The sequence below is a fragment of the Sipha flava genome, unplaced genomic scaffold (assembly GCF_003268045.1).
Source record: "Sipha flava isolate LNK unplaced genomic scaffold, YSA_version1 70_pilon_pilon, whole genome shotgun sequence".
NCBI classification, from domain to species: Eukaryota; Metazoa; Arthropoda; class Insecta; order Hemiptera; family Aphididae; genus Sipha; species Sipha flava.
The window spans coordinates 1,524,568-1,543,568 of NW_020273610.1; the positions used below are offsets into that span (position 1 = coordinate 1,524,568).

The 19,001-nt window shown below is 28.1% G+C and overlaps 1 protein-coding gene across 2 annotated transcripts in view; it reads right to left on the minus strand.

The window, feature by feature from the left end:
- LOC112692140 (glutamate-gated chloride channel-like) overlaps positions 1-5,169 on the minus strand; it is a 43,188-nt gene extending 38,019 nt beyond the window's left edge. Inside the window, exons 1-3 of one of the 2 annotated variants that reach the window (XM_025566706.1) lie at positions 5,062-5,169; positions 4,805-4,897; positions 3,899-3,987 (exon numbers count right to left, since the gene is read on the minus strand). In XM_025566706.1, the coding sequence (XP_025422491.1) occupies positions 3,899-3,987; positions 4,805-4,897; positions 5,062-5,063 (184 nt within the window). In that variant the 5' untranslated portion in view covers positions 5,064-5,169. Of the gene's footprint in view, positions 1-3,898; positions 3,988-4,804; positions 4,898-5,047 lie in introns of both variants that reach the window. The other variant, XM_025566707.1, reaches the window with a different exon arrangement.
- Between the last annotated feature and the right edge of the window lie 13,832 nt (positions 5,170-19,001).

A 19,001-nucleotide genomic window follows, 5' to 3' on the forward strand; every position in this document is an offset into this window, starting at 1 on the left:
ATAATAATAATAATAATAATAATAATAATAATAATAATAATAATAATTACAAGAATTGCAATTAATAAAAAAAAAAATGCTTTTGTTACGTTTGTACTGAGAAAGCTCCGGGCATACAACTCGGACTAAGAAAATAATCAAAAATAAAAAAATATTCAAATAAGAGTAGTTAAAATAAGTAAACGAGTGCATCAGCACAATATTCATAATAAAAAACAAAACAACTTTATGGTTATCCCATTATGAACAAAAAAAATAAATAAATATATGCTATATAATAAAAACAAAATAACAGGAAATAAATTATTTATAAACCGGTTAAAATTAAGATTTATAACATTACATCTCATCACGGTTGCACTTACACATATCCACCGGGATCGCCGTCCGTAGATGATTTTAGGAGGTGCCTACTTTATGTTGATGACAAGTCTCACACAGTAGTAAATAAAATAATACATAATTATAAAATAAAAAGGCAGAGAATAAAGCACCCTAGACTCGCTGTCTTTGAGGTTTTCCGCGGAGTGACATCAAGGAAAAACAAAACGATTGCTAGTCGGCATACTTCAATTATAGATTGGTTATCGGCCGTGCGTTTAGTCAGTGCGTATCTATTCTATTGATGGGGACGGCGGAAACATCGGGCGCGGTTCGAATGTTCACAGATAGCGTATGGGTGCACAGTTAAATTTCAAACAAAAACGAGATCGTCACAAATAATTAAATTCACGCCTTAAAATGTGATGGTAAACCGTCAAAACGGATAATACGACACAATTTATTTTATTTCATTTTATTACGTTTGGGATCTCGATAGAACTCTGTAATATCATTACAAAGGCTCTACGAAATACCCTAACCCCGTGAGGCATTCGCGTTTATGTATTCGCACGAGGTGTACATATATATTTATATTTTCGTCGGTTTGTTCAATATTTCATCGTCGGGCGCTTGTTTAAAATATGGTTAGTCATAACTAGTGGTGCCGAAATCTAAGACTTAACACTAAAAATGTTTTTATAGAATTTAGTGACACTGTTATAGGATTTTTTTCTAAACCGCTAACGAATAAACTCGTGGATCTATGGTCGCAGCAAGTAGATAAAGTGATGACATTCTGGTAACAATGTTTACCGTTACAATTATGTAGGTACAAATCATTCTTTTCAGTTAAAAAAGTTTCTCTCTTTCTGAATATAAGGTGTAGTGCCCTTGGTCGTAACGATATGGTATGGGAAATAATTTAGAGAAAAAAATGTCCGCTGAGTATCTGAAACTGTACAAGAGTCATACCCGGAAATCATAAAATCATTCTTATATGATGGAAAATTATAACCTATTATAAAACTTGGAACTAATGTATATGCTTATTACTAGTTGATTTTTTTATGCAGAAAAATTACGCTGAATACGCATATACTTATACATAAAAGAAATTAAAAAATTTGTAAAAAATACAAAAAAAAGAAATCATTACAAATATAATACATCGTATGAATAAATTATTACAACTTACTACTATTTAAAAATTACGAGACATGTAATGATTGATGAATTATTGAAATTCAAAATGAACAACAAGAAATAATGAAGTTACGAAATATGATTTCCGATTTTTAAAATAGAAACTTTTTCGGTTGTCAAGTAGCATAGGTAGATTTATATTTGAAAAAACTATTTTCTACATCACAAGACACTATAAGCACATATTTAAAACAAGACATGCCTGCAAGTAATCATTCTAGAATGCCTTATTTTCGTCATTTATTTCTTCGCTTATTATTATGCAATTTTTTTTTAATTTGTGAATACCCGTGGTTTTTGAACAATACTTGCAACAGTTAAGTTTAGCAAACTCTGTACTTATTCCTCCTTTTTTTAAATAGCCGAATTATTTGATACGGAACAGAAAAATGACGAATAAAATATAGTATAATACCACTATCACTAATATTATGAAAGTACCGTCGTCGCCCAATTTATTGTAATCTATTTCTATGTTATCGTGCCACACTAATACCGTAAGTCAAGTTATCTGAACGTAGGGCTATCAATGGGCTATCAACAGTAACGACAATAAGTCCTTGAAATAACTTCAACAAGAGTAGAAGAAGAGATAATATGATGGATGCAGATTTTATAGATTTTTAAAAATAAACATATAATAATTTAAAAAAATGTATTTTATAAATCAGAACACAATTAAAATTTTTTTTATTATTTATAAAATACGTTTTTTTATGCAATTATATAGAAATATGCAATTCAATGTCTACTTAAATATGCCAAATATGCAAAAATAAAAATTATCTACTCGAATCTATACAATGCGAGACGTTGCGACATATGTAATCAAAATTATTCTAAGTGAATTTTAGAAGAATATAAACAAAATTCTCATGAAATCAAAAACGTCGTATTATTCATTTTCCGTGTTTCCCCACCGTTTTTAATGCTATTTTGCTCGTCTGAAATATTCAGTCATTATTTTATTTTAATTTTCAAATATTATCAATTTGCATGGTTTTACTTCAAATTCATTCAAATTTCGAGGAAAAATAATGTAGACATTTTTTAGTATCAGAAACCTAATAGGTTGTGGTTCAGAGTTACCACAATCGCCCACCACGGTTATCTGTTAAGCAACAGGTTGAATTTGAATCTTAATATTAATAATTGTAATAATAATAATAATAATTATAATATTTTACGTTGTATATAACCTAATACTAACCTAACTCTAAAATTTGTATATAAGAATAAAAGAATAAAAATAAAAATGAATAATACAATACAGCAACCGCGGGTACAAAAAAATGTAGTCACGTAAATGTTATCATATTATATTTTGGTTTAATATTTATCATTTGTTTCTTAGTACATAACCAGTGACGCCAAATACGTATGGCAAATGGGGTAAATACGCCAGAACTTTTTTAGGTGGTGAATGAATAAATGACTTATTGAGTGCTAGTTATATTATTGTTATTATTGTATGATAAAATATTTTATAATTTTATGTAATTACTATATAACAAATAATTACTTGTAGTTTACAGATTTATAATACTTATTGTTTAATTAATATTATTTGGTAAATAGATGGGCACCCATAAGTATGGTTTACCCCAGTAGTATAGAAAAGGTTCGGCGCCACTGGGTGCAACTATAAACTAGGTATATGTGTTCCTGAACTTTACAACTTCCAAGCCCGATACAGTTTTAATTCGTAAAAAAAAAATTGAGATTATAATTACTAAATATTTTTGTAGGTAATTATTATGATATGAATGCACTTTTTTTCTTGTTTTGATAACAATTTTATATTCTATTCCGTTCGTTTTATATAAATATATTACAAGAGTTACTTAATACTTTATTATTATTATCAACATTTCCCCGTCTAGTTAGTTTGTATAGAGGTGAAAAGTTCTCCGCATATGATATATTTATGAATAAAATATGTACATAACTAAACATTTTAATAGTCTATACGAGATTTTGGTAAAAATATATGTTTGAATTATTAAACTCGCTAACATAATTAACTTTTTATGGAATCAACAGTAATTACAAAAACAGTGGTAATAGGTATTGTTTAATACTTTTTCATGACGAAAAGATTTATTATTAGAAAAAAAAAACCTAAACATTATGTGTATATTACTCTTGCACTAAACAACATAATTATTAGTAATTAGTTTTATAGTTTTAAATTCAAAAAGCACTCTTTTATTTCAAATGGTTTTTTGGTTTTTTTTTTTTTTCATAGAAATTATTTGATTAATATTTTATGGTGTTTAGTAATTTATTTTTGATCACATTAGCGTATTACACTATATTTTATCTGTTCTACTAGTTTAATAGTATCGTATACTAATACAATATTACTTACCCTGTACCGACGGCAATAATCGTTTGTCATACTTTCCAGGACTCAATAAATAATCAAGAATATGTTTGTCCGATTTAATATTTTCATACCTGCAAAATATAGTTTATATCGTATCATTTCATCATTATATTGGTGACTGCTTGTAAATATTTTTTTCTGTTATTATTAAATATTCTATGTTTTGTTAATAGTGTTTTATTTAAATCCATAAAATACTTATTTTTTTTAGATTGTTACATCATACAAACATAGAAACATACTCAAATCGTAATTTGTGACATCGGGTTGACTGTATTCGCGGGTATATTTTTAATTTGGATAAATTTAATGAATTTCTAAAAGTAATTATTTTCATTGTATTTCAGACCATTTGTATAGTGATTGTTAAATAAATATGATAACTTATAACGATCTCGAATCGCCAAAAAGCGCAATTTATTATCAAAAAACAAATGTAGCATAAAAATTCTAAATTAAACTTTTTTCATTCTAAAAAGTAGGTACCACTGGAAATTACTACCTACCGTAACAGGCTTTACTAACATCGAATAAGTATAAAATTATTGATAGGTTGTATAATAAATAATGTGATTAAATGTACAAACACGCATAAATTATAATACCTTACTACTTGAAGTCATTACATAATAATAGAATATATAATTTGAATATTTATTTTGAATGTACAAGTTATGAACGACTTCTCGCGGGTATATACAACTGTACAATGTACAATATTATGAAGAAGGTCTCCGTGCAGTTACGAAAAATTTTATTTCGTGTATTTTATTTATTTATTTAAATTTTAAAATGTCGTCTATAGACTAATTAATCGATTAATATTCAAATGATATATATATTTTGTAAATACGTTTTAAGAATAAAATGTTTTGATATTTTACTCACTTAAACGGTACTTCTGTTGACTCCGATGTAGAACACTTCAATGTTGACACGTAAAAGAAAGTTGCATAAAGTAATTTAGATACGAACATCATCCTGTAATGTAAAAAAAGAGTGTACATTTATAGGTTACACTTGAGTATTTATTTATTTAAAAAATAAAAATAAAAAAAATAAAGATAAATTATTTTTAATGCGTGAATAAATAAACAAATTTCGATGTCCAAATATCTTATCGGTACGTACTGACGTATACGTACATGTATAGTTATTCGCGCGCAAACACGGTACAACAACAACTGATCAGCTGCGATCCACAAATATAATTACACAAGTTTTCATCGATGGTTCATATTCACATAAGTGCAATCGATTCAAAACAATATCAAACATACACTTAATTATTTTTGTAACTCTTGTTGCAGCGAGATCTAACCAATGGTAATTGTGTTTTAACGATAAACATTTTTTTTTCTTGGCTCTTACCCACAACAAATCATCGATACCATAGGGCATACCCGTTGACCACCCCTGATATGTGGATATATATATATATATATATATATATATATACATTTACTATATTTATTAATCTGCCGTTACTAATTAACGTAATTAGAAATATAGTCGTATTGCTCGTAGTAGTGCGAGGTGTAATTACGGTTTTATCAAACGTTAGTAGGTATCTATATGTTATGCACATATACGTATGTATTATATTTTCATTTAAGTATCATCAAATTACGGTTAACATTATAACATTATAATAGTTAAATGAATTTAAATTATCGTGTATAATATTATATTTGTAATATAATATAATTATATAGTGTAAATTAATTAAAATATAAAAACGTTTAATATAATAATATATAATAATTATTCAACTAGTAAAAAAAACAGAAATTGTTTTAGTTAATCAATTTCAGTTAAACAGAGGAGCCATAATTACAAATCGCAATCAACTCACTATAATATGAACAGTTTCGAACAGTAATTTATCGTGTTTAACAATATAATCGTGTCCGCTAATTTAATTGTGATGGATTAACGACATTATTTATTTTTTTCACCACAGCGGTCACACATATCACCATTTCTGAAATCTTTTGGTTCATTGGCGTAATATGATAATTACCAATGTCGAACAAGAGCCGTGGCTATGATCAATCAACTTAGGTATCTAATTAAGATACACATTTAATGATTTGGGTTGTTGTAAATTATGAATATCATCGAAAAAAATTGAAATAGTCAGCACTAATTATAACGTTCAAGCGTCACAAATTACTTTTAATTAAATGCATTTATTTCGAGATCAATTATATGTATAATTCAGCATACTTGATAAACGTATAAACGTAATAGTATCGAAGTATTAACGTTTGAAAACGAATATTATTAGTTAAAGATCATTCTAATATAATTTTCTCTAATTTCGAAATAATATTTCATCTTTTTTTTTTTTTTAACTTTGTTAAAATTTAAGTGTCCTGAATATTATTAATGTTATTATTATACCAACATGATTGAAATAAAAATATAATAATGGAACCGAGTATTCTAGAGTCATAATGATACTCGAGTTCCATCATTGATTAGTAAATTCTTAGATAGCGCAGTCAAATTAGATTTTCAGTTGGAAAAAAATTCCATCAAGCTGAATTTTGGCACACACCTACATAATTTAGTCGTAAACAATATGTATAATTTATATTTGAAATATATAATTGATTTCGAGGTCGACTTTATACAGTATAAAGTCGATCTCGAAATCAAGTGCATGTCAAAGGTAAGATTATTTTAGGTTAAAATTACGAAATTGGCCTTTTTTTTTTAATAACTTCCTATTTATTTGCTGTATCATAAAAAGTTTCAACCAAAAATTATAGAAAAGATAATTATCTCCAAAAAAAGTGTTCTGATATATTTGCAAAATAATTATTGATTGATTGATGATGAAATGAGGTCTACAAATAACAAATTTTTTTAAGCAATAAGATTTTTTGCCAAAAAAAATAAATAAATAGTTTCTGCTTTAATATTTCGATTTATATTGGTTGTATCGAAAAAATTTCAAATAAAAATTGTACAGGAAAAATAACCTTCAAATAACGTCTTGTATATTCTTATATATTTATGTAATCGCACATGCGGTGTACGAATTTCGATATACACCAAAAAATATTATGATTACTCGTACACAACAATAGTAAGAATGCATTCGCATGCGATTACATAGATATACGAGTATACATATATATATATATATATATATATATATATATATATATATAGATATAAAGTAATTTGTAGGTTATTATTTACTCTAAAATTTTTTTTTAAAACTTTTTTATATGCAACCAGTATAAAGTGAAATATTAACACAGAAGCTATTTGTTTCTAATAAAAAAAAATCATATTTTCTAAAAAATTTGTAATTGTAGGTACAAAAACTGTAAATTTTATGCAAAAATAAATTAAAACCTTTTTTATATATAATACTCACTCTATAATTTTTATTTAAAACTTTTTATGGTATGACCAATAAAAAGTGAGATATTAAAAAAAAAGGTAATTTTTGTGACCTTTGACTTTAAAAATCGATTTTTTACCCATTTTTTATAACGATGTTATAAAAGCGTGTGACTTAACTCAACTCGGTAGGATTTTTTGAGAACTGATGCTCAATTTTCGTCTAATTTGAATGGACCATATAGTATATTTCTTATAGTTTTCGAACACATTTATGTTTTAATTCAAACACTTATTTACCACTTAACTCCAATTTATTTAGACACTCGTTTAAGTATTTTTATATTTTTGGAATACATTTGACGCAATTAGATATAGTTTCGTCTATGAACAATCTTTAAAAAAGTCGAATATCTATTCAATAAAAACCTCTACACAACAACAACTTTTGCTTGATAATGTATGTTTTAAATATACGACATTTTCATTAAGGATTTTAATTTGAAAAAATGTATTAAAAAAAAAAACCATCAAGTTTGTTAAATATAGTTTTGACTACAAGTGTAAAGCTGTATAAGATATGAGTTATATATACTTGGCATACATACACATGAATTTGTTTACAGAATGTATAGTAAACAATAGGAAAAAGAAGTCTCGAGACTACAAATATTTTTGCGCACAATGTCCATATAAATATGTAACACTCTAGATCATCCATTACACGGTGGTTGTCAAGGTATGTTTATCTTTTAAAACACGTATATAGTTCTATATGTATCTATTTTAATTATATATTAATGAAACCACATCTTTTGCAAAATGTATTTACTTGTAAAAAATCGTTTTTTTAATTTTAAATCCACACTCCATTATTATATAATAACAATTATTAAGATAAACACCATTATATAAATTATTAATTTACGAGTATATATAATACACTTATACAAATGTACCTTTATAATTGGATATTATTGATATTATTTTTATTGGAAATCACGTTTTTGTAACGTAGAGTTTTTTCATTAAGATGTTAATTATTCTTTTTGCTGCTCATCATCCCGTACATATTATTATATTGACGTCCGATATAATGGCAAAAGAAAAATTTCAAGATAAATAATTTAATATATTAAGTATATATACTCGTAAATCAAGAATCAGGCGTATAATGCATATTTTTTCGAATTTCGATTATTAAAATAAAATCATATATATTCAACATCAATCTCATACCATAACTATTGATCGATAGGAATTATTATGGCAGTGGTATAATTTGAAGTGAAAGGGAAAATCACGCATTTACCACAGTCTAGAATTTAGATTTTCTAAAATCGGCATGATATCAAAATATAAATACTTACTTTAAAAATCCATGTTGTAAATCAGAAAAAGAAGACGTGTTCTACTCGAGTATTTATGTACTAAGTACAAATCATAATATTTTTGGACCAGTTTGACGTCTCCTTTCAACACGTTAATCTCCACTTTAGTTAAATGAATTGCCAAGTCAAAACTTTTATAATACCTTACTCTATGAAAAACTGAAATGATACCATTGAAAAAATAATTTGCTTCGCGTGGAGCGGTATGGCTAATCAGAAATTAATATTTCGTATTTTATAGATGAAAAAATATATATTTTATAGTATTTGGTTATTTGTATCATATACACCTAATAAATATGCACTGATTACTTTATTACGGTAGTATAAAACTATTTTAAACGTATTTGTAAGATTTCAATTTACTCGTATTTTACTTACTATTTAAATATTTTTTTTATTAATTTATATTTTAACTTAGATCCTCATAAAATAGTTCATCGAGAGCATGATCGATTTAGATATTATTTAAGTATCAGTAAAAAGGCAAAAAGGAAACTAAAAAAATATGGGTACTTAGATAATAAACGAAATACAATGAATACGTTTTTAAAAATATAAAGTACTGGAAAACTATTTCACAGCATGAAAATATATTAATCTAATGCGTCGAGTAATAATCTATCGACACAAATTCATTGATATGCTAAAAATTGAACGATATTTGGTGCACTTAAGTTAAACCTAAACACCTACTAAATAAAGGTGCATCATCGAACACCCGTAAATTATCATACCCCCCTACTTTATGTATATAATTTTTTTGTACTCGATTTGTATCCATTTGTACCCTTCTTATACAAATTTGTATCCCTCGCAAAATCAAATTTCCCGCTCAGGTGCTGTAACGACGTCGTAGTAGCACACATCGTCTGATGTACTTATTGTTTTTAAGAATATTTGATTTTCAATTTGCCTAAATGTAACGCGCTGGGGGCTACTACGACGTTGTTACAGCACCCGAACGGGGAATTCAGTTTTGCGTAAAAGGAAAAATTTAGAAATTTATTTAAGAAGGCTACAAATGGATACAAATCGGGTACAAAAAAATGAGATGGATAAGGCGGGTGCTATGAAGAAGGAAAAGCTACGACGACACACACCTACTAAATAGATTCCGCAAAACATTTTCGCACATAACTCTAATATTCATCCAGCCAGTCTTGCATATCACGCACACCACTGGGTAGGATAACTTTTGCAATATTCGAGTTCGTAGAGAAATAAAGAGTTCTTTGAAATACCGAATACGAGTACATTTCGTGCGTGCACTCGTTGCTCACTTGCTCATTATATTCTTCGAAAGTGGGTACTGTTCTCTCGAGTTTTTTTACACAATGGTATAGGACACAAAAAGGACATGTGTAAAGGACTTTTAATAGTATTTTTTTTTTTATTTTTTTTTTATTTTTTTTTTATAATCGTTACTCTTCTATTGCGATTGCAAATGCGCAAGTTTTTCTGAAACAATACCTACACACAAAGATATAAAATGTATACTTGTTTGTGTATTTTACGTATGTATATTCATTTATAGTTAGCCAATAGTTCTAAACACAGTAACGAAGACTATACGTAACGTGACTTGAAGCAGGGATCTTGAAGTCATTTGTCATTTGTGGTACCTTTTAACCGATATATGAAACACTTGACCATGCACGGACAATATAAAATTTAATTTTGTTCATCGGAACGTATACACAACACAACTGTAGTATCGTCGATCAGTTATGTTAATCTCTGCGTGTTTTCGAAATATTCGGGGAAAAAATCAATGTATGCTTATTATCACGGTCGTATAAATAGTATATATATATATGATTTTTATTTGATTTTTCAACTGCAACAAATCTGTTCGATCGCAATTTTTTATCGCATATTTTATACACTATTTCTACTCTTGAATCTTAAACTGTGTTTTAATGCATGTGAAAGTAAATAATAAAAATGAATATGATTTGATGCATACTTAGGAAAACTACTCGGCGTCATATCATAATGTAAATAATAATAATTAATTAATTAATATTTTAATATTAAACAATTTAATTTAAACCAGCAAACTAAACTGTGAAAGAATATTGTTGACGGTAAATGAAGGTCAACTAAATTAGTATCAGCGAAAAATCAATTTTCATTTTTAAACACTTTTCGAGTTGTTAAAAATACTTGCAACCATTAATTTTAGTGTTGAAATTTGTAACCTTGATTCGTAATATATTTTTAATTTATATAATTTTAAGGATTTTTTTTTTCATTACTATTTTAAAACATTAACATTCAAATGAATTCTAATGATGTTAGAGAACTTCAGTATGTGAAATTATTCGAAAATATTAATATCCATCACAACATAAAACTCACTTTGAATGAAAAGGTATAAATAAAAATTTAGCATTTTTTTTTTTCTAATGTTTTGGTTGTTTAAATAAACGGGTACTAGGTTTTATGGTCTTCTAACAGTTTTTATGGGCCGATTTCTGGCATAGGTATCTATGTTGCTTGCTTTCTTCCAATAAATCTTGTCGACATTTTTGTAACTCCTTTTAACTTGTTTTATCGTTGTGTTAAATTCCACGTTCCATTTTTTTTTCTTAACTAAAGACTATTTTTCCTATAGATTTCGGAAATAACACGATGGCAATAAATATTTATTTTACTAATGATACGAGTACGTATTATTTTTTTAAATTTTTATATATGAAAAAATATTAATATTACACTATGGTTTTTATCATACAATGCACACCTATATATGTATCAAGAGTAATTAATTTTAATGACTCACGATATCAAATAATATTGTATTCTTTATCAACGACTGCGTAACCCTATTTAATGTTAACATTTATATTATAAGATCCTTAATATTTACGAATCATTCTGAATTAAGAAAATTATGGTCACGTAAATATTTCTTTTAAGGATAACAACTCTAACAACTCACAGTTCTAATAAAATTAAAAAAAACTTAACTAATTTTTGATAGCTACAGAATCAGTATTTTTTTTATTATTTTTAATAATTAAATTGTTGGTAAACATAAATTATCTATGTTGTGGATCCGCCGATAAAAATGACAGTTGTCGCTCTAGGCCTGCAGGATCGACGATTTATTTCGAACCTCTAAAGACATTAGTATTAATATATATTTATTTATTTATTTATTTATTTATTTATTTATTTAATATGTTTGATAATAAAAAGCTACTTTTGTATGTATGTAACTGTCGACGCAGTCAGAATTAAAAGCAATTCATAAACTTAACAGTTGTTTCCACCGTCGACGCAATGCAGAAAAATGGCCGTTTTCATTGAAATCGTTTTCCAATATTAAAAAATGCGTTAAAATGTTATCTTTCTATACTAGGTATGTGTATAAATAATTGTATATTTCATTCGCTCAAAACCGTATTAAAAAGAGAACTTGTAAATAAGTAAAAACCTCTTAGTGTATGCACGTTCAAATGAACTTTCAAAGCTTATGAAATAATATGATGCATGCACACAGGTCATTGATGTCTGTATGTGTGCTGGATAAATTCTTTGTTACAGTACAATGTTTATTTAACTGTATAAAATGTAATTAAAATACATATACTGAACAAAGGACCAAAAAAAAATTAAAAATATTATTATTATTCGGTACCTGCACTTGTAAAACACAACGCGTGGGAAGAAAAATAAACGTACGCATTCCAAACATTAAAAATCTACCGAAAAGCTCATGACGATTATGGTGGACTTAGTGGGTATTTCAAAGAAATCATAAATATTAAAAATTATCAAAAAGTTGAACTTGAGAAATGATATTTTTTATTGATTCCTTTGTTAAGTTCAAATAATAGTAATAATAATAATGAATGCATAAATAGCACAATATTAAACAAATATATTGGACTTTTATTGATTAAATTATTCAAACTAATAAATTTTAAATAGTATATTAAAATACAAGAAATCATTTTTCTATGATATGCAGATTCGTGTTTCTTATGATATTTTTTTGTGGATAGATATTTTCAACGAATTGTAAAAAACAAATATTTATAACCTCCGTTTAACTATACCCATAAAGTAATAATTTTTATAAAATTCTCATTATAATATCAATATTCTTATACATTATTAATATATAACAATACCCAAGTGAACTTGAGTGTGTTTGCAAAACGAAAAAATACGTAAATGCGCATTACTGGGTGAAGACGTATCAGCATTTTCCCACTTTTCCATGTTGATGTTACTCATGTCACTCTTGTATACACGAGTGTTATTATAAATCAGGAAAATCAAATAATTTCAGACAATCACCATATTCTATACAATATCGACCATTACGTTTGAACATATGCACAAAAACCAAAACTGATTAGTCAGAATAACATTTGAAGTTAGTAAGTTTCGAAAATTCATAACTTTGTAACACTTGAGTTTCTTTATCATAAAACTTGTAACTTAACTGTTCACAATTTTTTCTAACAAAAAAAAAATAAAATCACTTTTGTTTCAAATAAATAAACAAAAAAAATTATATGTGATTTTTTTTATCTTAAGAAATCTTTTTTTAAGGCGCTCATATTTATTAGTTATTATGATTCAAATTATTACAATAAGAAAAAAAAATTAAAATGAAAACACGTATACCAGGTACAATGTATCTTCAATATAGTCGGAAAAAAAATTAAATTGAACTAGTAAATTGTATTTAACATTTTTCAACTACTAATTTCGTTCAATAACCTGCGACTTGGATTGGTGACTGCGTGACCCGCTCTCTGCTGTCACTACAATTGTGAAATAATTCATCTAGCTATGATATTTAGGGGGGGGGCTAGCGATTTATTCTGTACTTTAGTATCAATATCGCATTATAAATTGCAAAGTTAATTACACGTGAATTATTTATTATGCTCTTGTCTCGTCGTCACTGCGATGTCACCTGCAGTTACATTATTGATGAAAAATAATGCGTGAAACAATACGTTCAACAAAATGTATAACATTATATATTACAGAGTATACGTATGTACGAGTAGGTGTAAAAGGAAAATAGAAAAACCAATGTACGTTATTATAATATGTGTTGAGGACAAAAAAAACCTGCGGAGTGTCGAAGGGAAGAAAAAACGTAGCGCGAAGACGTCCGATTATCGATCAACCCGCGATCGGGTTGTGTAATTATTTGATAACGATTTTTCGTCGGACTCGTCATGTTATAATAAAAGCTACTTCGGCTAGCGGTTTTGTACGCGTCACGCTATCGCGGGACCGTCCTTGTCTTAAAATCGTAAAAAAAAAATCATAACGCCGCGCAGAATCGATCGATCACGATATCTGCGGGCATTGTTCCTTACAAATGTAATTACGATTTTCATATTCATATGGACGTACGGAGTAGCGATTGTCCGATAATCTCGTAATATTATCGTCTGAACGCGACGTGTGCCGAGAGATGGACGCGCAAGTCATTATCGATTCCAAGTCACTGAACCTCCCCTGCGCCCGCAAATCGATCGGATCGATACAACCAGGTAACCGGCCGCGGCAAAGGTACACAAGTCACCGGCTACGAGTAGCATTATGGTACGTCAGACAGTATGCAAAGCATGCAAAATCTACGGAACGGTCGCAATTACTTCGAGGTCGTTAAACCTTGGGCACGGAGGCTGGTATACCTTTACCACAGTTACCGTTCTGTCGTATTACGTTGACGGTGAGGGTCACCTGTTCAAAAGTCAAGTACTCGAAAATGTTTGTTCGAAAATATATTTTTTTTATCCAACGAGTTCCTGGTGTTTACATTATATCGGCGGTTTATTACGCTGATATTATTGCATTCAATCGCTATTAGTTACAGAATAAATAAAATTGAAAATTTATTAAAAAACATATGTGGAATTTTGGCTAGTTATGGGATCTATGGTCGGCAAAATCTCACACTTCCCGGGGAACTTTTCCTAACGTTGATTACCGTATATCAGAGGTCACCAACTGGAGGAGCACAGCCATATCTGAACCGCGAACCCTTTTTTTATGGACCCTTACCCATGAAGTAGTTTTTAAATTTGTGTAGTTTAAGTATAGAAACTATAAATGTGTCGTATAAAATTGATACTACATGATAAAAAAATTATTTAAGTAATTAAAATGAGGGAAATGATATTAATAATATTATATTTTAAATACATTTTGAATAAATAAATATGTATAAATACAAATTAATAAAATATATATACCTTTCTATAAACATGTGTAAAATTCATTGAAACTATTTGGACCACGGATAGTTTTAGGTAAATTTAAAACAGACTCCCATACAAATTTGACTCCTAGACAAAATTAACATGAGCCCAACTGCTACTGTTCATCCGAATGTACCCGATTGATCTGTCCGCAAACGAGTTCGGTATACAAATATTATAATAACATACACACGTGCGGCGGCGACATAGCGTGTGATCGTTTTGCTTAACTATACGTTTTCCCGTTTTGGAACTTTCAGAATTTATCAACTATTTTTTACTTCTTTTCATCTTTTATAGGAATATTTCTTGAACAGAACTCAAATGTATTAGAAATTTAATAATGAATATTTTTCTAATGAAGTTTTGGTGAGAAACCTAGTCGAAATCCGGTAGTATACTGTTTTGTGTATCGCTCTTGTTTGCTTTTTTGTTATATTTTAAATATAATCGAATCGAACAGTATCATCGTTCAACGCAACAACAGAACCCATCATAAATAACTTGTCTCTCTGACGTTTAAAATGGTTTGTACTTACCATAGTAAAATTCATTGCGCCGCGGATACGAATATTGTTGTTTAAAATACTATCGGAGATGTCATTATCGTTTTGACCTGCAGATATCTTACATTTCTACGGACGGAATCCGTAGTAATCTTCACAGTGGGAACATTGATATCGCTTTACACTTATCTGTCGTACTTAGAAAAATAAAAAATAAACAAAAATGCAATGCGTATTTCTATCTGTGTATCGCCACTCAAACACAAACAGGTGCGATTACGATGGGTGCAGTTATGACGTTCGAGTGCCCGAAGAATAACAATTAAACAAATTATTTGTTTACCTATGATGTTTGAGATAACCATTACACGTAATAACGTGCAGTCCTCGATTAATTTTAATTTACAAAAACGAACCGTTTGCATTTTCATTATGTCCGACGACGTCTAATGTTTGAAAGAATTAACTATCACTAATACATTTCAAATATTCACTATCTACCTTTATTGAAACCATGATTGATTCAACAGTTCAAAGTATTTTCCGTAATCCTTAATTTTATAACGTTAAATCGTTCAAATAGAACATATGTCAAAATTATGATTTACAAATGTTGAATTTTCATCATTTTTATCATCGCAACAGTCGGAAATATTTGATTTAGCCTCGTCGATTTTTCGAGTGCCATTTTTATTTACACCTGTGTTCAGTTAAAATAATTAAAATTTGATACAGATTTTGCATTCTTTAATATACAAGCGTAAGAAATTGTCTTTATCACCTGATACACATTTGAGTTACAATAATTACAGAAGATTGTAATATTATGTTTTACACTGATTTTTGCTAGGATCGTTTTTCGAATGCGGGATCTTTTTCAAAACAAACATGCAAACAATATGTAACCAACGCTGCAACGCAACGAACGTTCACTCGCAGCCGATTTTCATAATTTGTAAAATTTTTTTTTTTTATAGATCAGTACAAATGCGTCGAGCTTATATCTGACACCGGAGGTCGTCAATACCGCACACTTACCGTTTATAACCACACTTTTACATCGTTCAATACCGCACGTATTTATTATATTGTTAAAAAGGGAAATTTGAAAGGTTAGTTCAAAACCGCACACATTTGATAACAGTTCTTTCTCCCTACATACCTTGCATGTACGTTTCACGTTGTTGTTTTGTATAATTCTCACTTAAAATCCTTTTTTTTTATCCTGCGATTTACTTGGGGTGGTGTTGCATAGCAAATCAGGGGATATTTTCGTTTTTAACTGTTCGAGCGAGCGCAGCAAACGAGTGACCCCTCTCAGTCTCGAAATACACTTATGTTATTTTAAATAATTGTATACGTTATTGATATACATTAATATGTGTGGTATTAAACAGTTTAATTTGGCAAAAATATGCGAGATTAAGATATGAAATTGTGCGGTTTTGAACGACAACCTTCTTTTTAAAGTGTGTAGTTATGAACGACCTCCAATTGACACATCCCTCGGAGATCATAAAAAAAAAAAATAAACACGATACAGGTGTGCCATGACAAACAACAGTTAAACAGTAATATTATTTATTGATTTATTTTATTTTTTACTTAAAGATTTACTAGCTTCAACAACTAAGGTTATTAGCCAACATGTTTTACATATTTTATATACTGATTCCTTGATTTATAATAATTTTCATAAATATTTTTTGTTTATAAATTATAACAATTATGTTGATTAATGGGGTTGGAGCACATCATATTTTTAATGCATTTAGACCAAATATCGGAAGCAATTTAAATTTACTCTTCGTAGTCAGATTTTAATTTAAACTAAACGTATGAAATTCTCATCTTCTCCCCTAGGACAACTAGGAAGTTGAATTTTTATTTTTTTTTTCTACAATTAATGTTAAAAAAACATTTGATTATTACATTTACAACATTTATTACGTTTAAAGTTTGTAAATAAGATCGTACTTTGAGATGTACTTAATGATTATCGGTGTTTGTTGTGTGAGTTGATACGTATATGAGACATTCTTCAAGTATACTAGGATACGTTAAATGCATGATTGCTGTACAAAATAGTTGGACTACGCATTTGCTAAACAGTTTTCGGTTCACTAACAACTATTAGAAAAACATTTTTATCTTTTTATTTTATTCATTGATAAATAGGGGCATATTTAGATAAGGGCCATGGGTCCTGTTGCCCAGAGCGGCACATTTTTAAAGATTTAGAGGGGCGGACAGTTTTTATTTTGTACTTTACACACTGATACAACTTACGCAAATGATTTAGCAACATGTTTTCTAAATGATTGTGTACAAACTTAAGGCCATATAAAAAATATTGAAGTTAAGCTTACAACAATACAGATATTACAGTTTATAAGAGTTTATAAGTTTATACACAATTTTACTAGTGTTTATCCTTATTCTGGAGTAGCTTTACGTATTTTGTTGTGTATACCATCTACAAATTATTGTACAAAGCGTTCTTTTTCCACACTAAAAAGAATAAAAAACTATTTTCGCTCTACAATGGCACAAGACCGGTGCTTGGCTTTAGCTGTATTAACTATTGAAACTGAAATAACCACTTAATTAGATTTTGAAAAAATAATTAATGATTTTGCTAATTCTGAATCAAGGGAGAAGAATATTTAAATTTTGTATTTATATTGTATATCTAGCAGTTAATAGAGGTTTTAATAAATAATATTAATTAGTAACAACATTTTGTTTTTGACTGGAAGGGGGGGGGGGAATATGAGTTGCCCTTACCCTGAAATTCCTAAATACGCCACTGTTGACAAAACATATTTTTATATGCGAGGCGTTTAGCTGAATCGGTATTAATAATAATATTCATGTTCTAGTGATTAAGCCTAATTTATTTTTATCAGAAATTCACGTTTTACAGGTATCTCAATTGAAAATTAAAACTAACCGGAATGCCGGTTATTGTCCGAATTTTGAGTACATTTACAATCAATTTTCTCAACATTTAAAAACTTTTTATTCCAATAATTATTGCCAATGGTGTATATATATATATTAAAATATAAATGTGGGCATTAAAACTTTAAATTAAGTGTATTACATAGAAAAAATATTTAAACGTAAATAAATAATTTGCAATAGTAAAATGTAGACTTTAATTTGTTATTTCATGAATGAAATAAATTTTAAAAATAAACATTTTAAGACCTAATTAGCAACAGTCTAAACAATTAAATAAGGTGCAAATGTAACAACTTCCGAGCATCATAGATAAAATATCAAATATTCAAGGAATTTTCCGTGCAAATATTGGTAGTACGAAATTTTCATGGACTTGTTCAATACATTTCAGAATTTGACATTATTATTAATTTTTCTTAATATTTTTTTTTTTTTTTTTTTAATTTATTTATAAACAGACAGCGGCTATAGAATATTATAACAATGAAAATCGTTTTTAGAAAAATATATAACTGTAAAAATGTTATTTGAAATTACTCATCCGATTATCTGTATTTTTTTTTTAATGGAAGAGTATTTATTTGTAATTGTTTATTTTTCAATACCCTACGGCGCA